This window comes from Thalassophryne amazonica, chromosome 6 (genome assembly GCF_902500255.1).
Source record: "Thalassophryne amazonica chromosome 6, fThaAma1.1, whole genome shotgun sequence".
NCBI classification, from domain to species: domain Eukaryota; kingdom Metazoa; phylum Chordata; class Actinopteri; order Batrachoidiformes; family Batrachoididae; genus Thalassophryne; species Thalassophryne amazonica.
The window spans coordinates 116,997,645-117,005,347 of record NC_047108.1 but is presented as its reverse complement, the minus strand read 5'-3'; the positions used below and the strand labels follow the sequence as shown (position 1 = coordinate 117,005,347).

General features: G+C 42.2%; 1 protein-coding gene across 1 annotated transcript; it reads right to left on the bottom strand.

Moving 5' to 3' along the window:
- Nucleotides 1–1,300: 1,300 nt before the first annotated feature.
- fam217b (family with sequence similarity 217 member B) lies at nt 1,301–7,474 on the bottom strand. Its single transcript, XM_034173226.1, has 4 exons — nt 6,974–7,474; nt 6,803–6,896; nt 5,993–6,057; nt 1,301–5,912 (listed from the first exon to the last, which is right to left on the bottom strand). The coding sequence occupies exons 1-4, from the start codon at nt 7,081–7,083 to the stop codon at nt 4,475–4,477; spliced, it is 1,707 nt and encodes a 568-aa protein (XP_034029117.1). The 5' UTR covers nt 7,084–7,474; the 3' UTR covers nt 1,301–4,474.
- Between the last annotated feature and the right edge of the window lie 229 nt (nt 7,475–7,703).

The following is a 7,703-nucleotide window of genomic DNA, read 5'->3' as shown; positions in this document are numbered from 1 at the left end:
GTGAACTAGCTTGTTTGTGTGTCTACAGATGAATCCTAACATTAGCTAGTTTCTATCTTGTGTTTTAAGTTAGTTTAAAAAACTAACCAGCTAAAGCTAATGTTTGCAGGTTTGTAATATTAACTTTAGGAAACTAATGTCAGGTAAAGACATCCCCCCCCCCCAAGTGGGTAAGGCCCACTTTACGCAGCTGTCTCACAAATTTGTTTTTTTGTCGTCGTTCTCCCGTCACGAAATATTACATTTTCATGACACGTTATTTTACTATTTCTAACCCTAACCCCCACAAACCTACTTTTCATGATATCATCACAAACTGGTGTGATATTGGGTTGACTTTATATACACACACAATCACTGGGTGACCACCAAAAATTGGCCCGATCTCAACGATCTCTTAATGCCTCGAAAAGGCAGTGTCTGTATAAATGTTTGGGAGTCTGTTTGTGTTCAAAAATGTAATTGTCGGAGCCTCTTGCAGTGACCATTGAAGGTTTGCTGAGCAGTCGTGTGACAAAGAGAGATCACTGAGATCTATGAAGATCACTGAGAGATCCGGTATTACCAAGAGAGATAACTGGGAGATCAATGAGAGATTGTTGAGCATTCATTTGAGAGATTGATGAGTGTTCATTGAGAGATCAAGATTATTTTGGACTGAGTCATAATGAGACCATGGCGACCATGGAGATCACTGAGAGATCTTTGTGTATACTGGGTACTCATTGACAGATTGCTTAGCGGTCTGGCCATTGTTTTCATCTCCACCACATGTATAGGGGGTTTAAGGAACTGTACATGTCCTCAAGATACTAAAAGAAAAATTTAAAAAGCAGTAATTACAGGTATAGAAGACTGATAGTTGCATGACAATCCCCCAATCCCTTTCACTTCAGTTTCTACATACACAGGTGATTTGTTAACTCACCCATCAAATTCTTCCCGTGTATAAAATGTTTCTTGTAGCTCTTTGTGCTTCAACCACTTCTCATACCGTACCTGTAGTATTCATGTTTTAGGATACGTCTGCCGTACCTGTAGACGTTAAGTGTTGGTCTTGAGACCACAGGATCCTCGGTTCAAATCCCAGCCTGACCGGAAAATCACTAATCACCTTTGTATAGCAGCAGCCTCACATCGGGGTGAAAGTGACGATTGGTGTGTAAAGCGCTTTGAACGTATTATGCAGATGGAAAAGCACTGTATAAATGCAGTCATTTACCATTTAGACACTTTGAACTAAAAACAGTGGAAAACTAAAGTATTTCTGATGGTCCAGTACTCAATAAACAGATATGACTGAGTGCAAAACATTTATTTCTATGCCTTACAAATACCTGCATTCAACACTGAGAAAATAGCACAACTGCTCTGCGTGCGGGTCAATAAAATGTACACATGTATGTTCTCACCAGCACGCGTGTTCCTTTATCTATGGCTTTGACACATCACATGATTATTCAGGAAAGATGTGCAGTCTGGATACATAATCACAATTTTACACAGATGAAGTTCCCATAAATCAAAGTCAACATGGCAAATCACAAAAAAAATCGATAGAGTACTGCAACGTAAACGCTATTTTAAACACTCCAAGTATGTTGTGAAACATGACGGTGCTCCAACAAAAAAATTACATTCATTATTTTTTCCATTTCTTTTTGTGCATGATGGTGTAAACATAACAACGATGAATACAAGTTCCACTACAATTTTACAGAAATATAATTATGGTATATAAAATTTGGAAAAATATGCATTTTACATTCATAGCAAACATTACACCATCTTTTATGAGTAAAAAGAGCTCAGCTCGAGGCAAAATACAATATGTTGTAGACTATAATTCAAGCTTTTTTAAACATGAGAAGCCCTTGGAACCAAAAAAAAAGGAAAACAATTACAAGAATGTCAGAACAAAATTACAGCACTGCAACTCCTTATTCTGCTAGAACTGAACGCGTGTGAAAACGAGGCACCAATGGGGGGAAAAGCAACATCAATTGAAATAAGAGCAGTGAACAAATACTACAATCCAACAACAACAGAAAAAGCTACACTAGTTAGCCCAACTATGGTCTTAATGCTCCGTGTTTAACTGCAGGATGGAAGCTGACAATGCATATTGGATGGCTAGCTGAACATTAATCGCATATATGGAGAAACAACTTCAGTGTAGGTAAGAGTTCTGTATTTGTATATCACCATTAATGATTGGAATGACTCTTACATAATGCACATTGTCAGGAATTTTCTTAAAAAGCATCTTAAAGTTTTTTGAAATGATAGCTGCTTTGTCGACCTCTTGAATGGCGTAACTCGCGATCTCATTCTGTCACGCAAGCGTTATTACATGTTAGTAATGCACAGATTATACAGCAAGCAGTTATCGTTTGAAGCTACTGTACCAAGTAACCGCTACATAAAGCACTACCGGCGCTCACACACAATTAGAGTGAATTTCGGCCACACGACTCAAGTGAAATGGACGCAGCTGGAGGTTTGGTGACGAAGCAAGTTCTTGCAAGTCTGACCGTGGCTATTGCATCGTGGTGTTAATCGTCATATATACCGTATGTGTAAATACGTATCACTGCAGCTGTGACGGTAAATATGTCTGGGAACACCCTGATAATACCACGTATACAGATGTTATTGATTTGCAAACAAGCTTGTTACACGCCAACTAGCCAAGCTAGCCTGCTTTGGCAGCTAATAAAGCAACCATGCTGTTTTAGCTAGCTTACAAGGGGTCTTGGTAATTCATGTTGATTACTTAAACCTATGTTTTTTGTTTTTTAACAATCCAGTAGGGATGTCCAGAACATTTTCCCCGTCAACTAATATTTAGTATCTGAAAATACCAGGCCTAATATACTTTTTAAGTGCTAACTGATTGCATATTGATATATGAATATGTGAATACTGGTATATGTTCATATATTAATACACACAACAGACTGATAAGCATTCATTAAATCATAGTACAACAATTTGCATCTTTCTGCCAAATTACATGATTTTTATTATTATCACAACAAATAACTAATCAAGCCTCTTTAAAAAACTATAAAAAAAAACTGTAGACTGTCGCTAAAATATAACGTGTAATATAAACTCAAAAAAAGGGCTAACATAAGTAGAAACAACCGTATCTTTTTTTTTAAACTGTCAGCTCTAAAGAAATTACATTTTTTTAACAACAAATAAATAACTAATCAAGTTTCTTTAAACAAAAAACAGAAAAAATGTGACCTAATGTCTCTGTAAATCAGAAATAAAATATAATAATGTAATATAAATTCAAAAATACCATATTATTCTAACAATTTTTTACAGCCTGTCAGCTCTAAACAAATTACATCATGAATACAAGTCACTCAATGTCTCTTAGAATTCAGTTAACGAAACTGCTAAGAAAAGAGAATATGGCACGAAATTTGAGACTTTTTTCATGTGGGGAAAAGAGCAATTTTAAATTTTATATTTTTAAACAACCCTGTAACTTTTTTAAATTTAATTTTTATTTGATGTCTTTCAAGAGTGTGCGTCCAAAGGCCATCATAAAAATACAAGTAAATAGTTGCACAAATGACATTCATTAAAAGTCAAAATTTCTGAACTTGCGCGCTTTTCTCTGTCGGAATTCAAAAAAGGTCAGATTTTACAGATTCTTGAAGAGCTGTAGATTTGATTTAGCTAAAACAATATCAACCTTGTGTAGCAGCATTTTTTTTTCCTTCAGTGATGCTGCCAAAGGTGTGCTTTTTTGACTTTTGTTCTGTGTAAATCAGGATCTGGAGAAATTAATTTGGCCTGTGTTATCGGACACGTACAAGGACACGGTATCTTCAAAGCACGTTTAATGTGGCTTCTAAAACACTCGGAGGAGAAACAACTGCTCAACATTACTTGTGGCTAAATTACACTGGAAGCGTATTGAAACAGTGGGATTCCTGACTGCATTTGGATGCGGGTCAGTCACTGCTGTGTGACAGAGCAGAGACAAAGGAAACAAGCAATTTGTGATTGCTGGTTTAAACCAACAAATGACTGGATTTTAACGGGGTGCAAAGAACCTGATACAGATCCTTCAGAAAATGCCTGAATCGGCTCCAATTCGATCCTCCGACTGGTATCGGAACATCCCTACTAACTAGTCTCGCCTTGTAACTAAGTGCAAACTATACTCATGAATCTGTTTCTGGAACAGTTACGGCAGGATTTCATGACATCACACCCGTTTACTTTTGTCACCTTGTGCGTTACTGTTTTCATCGATGGCTTCTGATTGGGTGGCGGGTGCAAATTCATCAAAAATTCAGTTTCAACGCAATTACAGACTATCCACATAGATTATTTGTGTGAAAAGTTTGCTTCTTTGACTGAATCCATCCATCGCAGCAAAGTACTTTGACATGAATTGAAACCCGCTCTGAAAATTTGCTGCCACGTTGCAGTGTTCGCCGGTTACTTACTTTTCAACAAAGTGCACATTTTTCATTTTTCCGTTCTGCTTCGTACTCAGCGGAGCTTTGGAGACAGACTGCTTCGGCTCTTTAGCAGCTCTTTTCGTGGCAGTTTTAGCTACCTGACCTCCTGCTTCTGTCCTCTGCCAGTCCATTTCTCCTCTCTTTGAGGTGACCACATCTCGCTTGCTTTTCGCAAAAACATGTTTTTCCACACTGGCAGCTTTAACGCCACCAGGCTCCTTTTTAACATCTGTCTCGGAGTTGGCTCTGACGCGGCTTTTCCTGACCTGACCTCTGTTGGGGGCACTTCCAGACTCATGTGCTTGCTTACGGGCATTGCCCGCAGCCCGCATGTGCCTGAGATGACGTCCTGCCGACGGGCTAACTGGAGTCTGAGCACCTCCACCTTGTCCTCCTCCTGCAGTTTGACCTTCCGAAGAAGCGGCTCGGGTCTCACTACTGCTTCTCTTGGTTCCTGCACTAGGTCTGGCCTTGCGTTCAATCAGTGGGCTGAGCCGGGAGTGACACTGGTATGCATAAGCGGAGCAGCTCCCGTTACACAACGGGTAGCGAATGTGACAGTGGGGGCACACCGGAAAGCGGGACAGCTGGTGCTGGGCAGAGGCTGGTGATGGAGGGTTGTTGACAGGAGTAAAGGGGAAAGTTCGCTGACTCTGCCGCAGCCCCTTAGGTGAGTTGAGTCTGGATGGTGGTGCTGTGTGAGGCCTGGGGGGGTGGGTGGCGGCGGAAGCGGCGGAGGCAGAAGGGAAGCCCTGCGGCCTTGGACGGCTCCCCGGTGGGCGGCTACTCTCTGCATGCACCGTTTGGATCTGGAGCCACTCCAGCTGCAGGAGTCTCTCCAGGTACTTCTCCAGGGGCCCGACTGGCTTCGGCCGAGGAGCGCCGCGACCCTCAGTGTGAAGAAACACCGCCAACTGTCTCAGGCTCCAGCTGTTAAACGGAGGAGGCAGAAAGTCTGGGTAAACGTAGCTGGGTTTCTCAATCTCATCTTCATCGCCGGCAGTGCCGCGAGGTCCCGGGATGTCTGGAGGGAAGTCGTTGGTGTTGATGACCTCGGCTCTGAGGTTGAGATGAGGAGGCGTGCAGGGAGTGCAGGGGGAGGGCAGCACAGGGAGTCTCTCAGAGTCTGACAGATCACTGGCACTGTCCGTGTCCTCCTCTTTCTGGGTGTAGTGCTGCTGTAGTGCCTCTGGAGTAGGTGCTGGAGACTGTGTAAAGGGGTGTGTTGGCACCTGTCGGAACCCTGTGATTGGGGAAAGAGGCAAGGAGAGGGCTCGCCGGTTTTTCCCCATGGCCCCGTGACTCTGCTGCAGCTCACTACTGCACTGTGGCACTCGCCGGTTCTCTCGTTTTTCTTCTTTTCTGTGCACGGATTGGTGCTTGCGAAGGTGTGGTCTTGAATCTCTGTCCTCTTCAGGGCTGTACAAAGAACAATTAGCGTGATGTTTTAATTGCAACAAAATCGCTGGTGAAGAAGCTGAACACTTCCCTGTACGTACCTGGAGAGTTTGCTCGTATTCCTTGTCGTGCCAGATTTGACCCTGCTTCCTTTTAACTGTGCAGCCTGTAAAACAGTTATTGGGGAGATTACTATGTTTTAAGATTTGTCTGATTGGACAAATTCTTGTCTCTGAAAAAAACCTTTCTGACTGTTATGTCACTGCAGGGGGTGTAACCAGACAGTGGCCACCTGTTGTGGTTTGACACGATATCCAGCTCACATTTCCAAGCAACAAGCCTGCTGTAGCTTTTGTTAATATAAATCCAACAGAGAAACGACACAAGTGTAAGTTGATTTTTGGCTGCCAGACCATCTTATTTTCACCTAAAGTTAACTTCTCAAATGAATAAACAGTCGAGACCTTGCAGCAGGTTTGAGCAGCTTTGTCACCATCTAGTGGGTGATGTGAGCATTTCAGGGCTTCTGGTACATTTCCTATTTAAAACTCACAATTCATTAATAAATGAAAAAGAAAAAAGTAAATGTATTATTAAATGTCACAAATGCATGAGCTATGTATGTATTTATTTATTTATTGGCATGCAGAGCTTTGACCTCCCAGTATTAATGTATAAAAAATTTGATTTTGAGCGCTTTAACACCACCTCATCTCAATCTGATGGCAGAATATTTTTCTTGTTCATTCTGTCATTTTTATTTTTTTGTTGTTTTAGCAGAGTAGTTTTTCTTCTTTTTGTACTTCCTTATACTTCCCTATCAGCAACCTGCTGGCTACGCCCCTGTGCCATGTGATTTTACACATGTGACCTAATGTAAGGAACTGTTGATGTAATGTGGAATAACCCACCTTCTTGGCCGGTGTGTCGTTATCCTGACCCGCTCCTGGGAGTCCATTCTTCATTTGCCCCACCACTTTCTTCACCTTGTTGCCTTTCTTGGAACTGTCGAAACAGGTTCTTCTCTCAGCACTAAAGTGACAAAGACTTAATGTGCTGGTTTGATGACGGACGGGGCCTACCTGGTTCCTGGTCCGGTGTTTTCGGTGTTCTTCACTCGTATCTTGTCTTTAGAGACTACGCGTTTGAGCGCGGCGGAAGCAGCTGTGCGCTCCTGCATGACGGGCCCCATGATGCACCTCGCCACAGGGGACGCCGTTTTGACTCCGGCACAAAACAAATAATAAATAAGAATTATACAACACTGTAGCTAAAGCGCCCAACCGACATCTCTGACCGGACAAGGTCTTCTCGTGCTGAGGCTGAAAACACACATTGTCCCCAGAGTGCTGCACTGCATCGTGCGCAGATGTCGACGGTCGCTGCGCTTCTACTTGACACTGTTTTATGGTCGAGTCGCTCCTGCGTTTGTTCACAGCCTTTATTTCGGTGACCGCCGACGTCTTCGTTTCTCTCCCCGCAGCTTCCACGCCATTACGAATGTAACGGAGTCGAGCGACGCTTTGTTTGGACCTGCAGGAGATGGGTTTGTTTACCTGCTGCTGACTGGTTCACTGCCCGTGCTCTGTGTTGCCAGATCTCACGTCAGAAACAAGCAAGCATAGCGGTAAAAGAAGCAGCAGAGACAATGGCGAAATGCTCGAAGTAACACCAGAAAGAATAAAGAAATTTATAAAAAGAAAAACACGTGGGAGTCGAAATAAAATACTATAAAAAGTGTTCATATGCTAAAAGGAACAATGCAATTGCTGCATTCATTTTTAGACTTACAATTTTACAACAATTTACAGC

Bases quoted from the DNA above. Each gene is read 5' to 3' on its own strand.
- fam217b (XM_034173226.1), bottom strand. From the start codon at position 7,083: ATGGGGCCCGTCATGCAGGAGCGCACAGCTGCTTCCGCCGCGCTCAAA. The intron at 6,897-6,973 runs GTAGGCCCCGTC...CTGTTTCGACAG, and splicing joins AACACCGGACCAGGAACCAG to TTCCAAGAAAGGCAACAAGG. The intron at 6,058-6,802 runs GTGGGTTATTCC...ACTGTTTTACAG, and splicing joins ACGACACACCGGCCAAGAAG to GCTGCACAGTTAAAAGGAAG.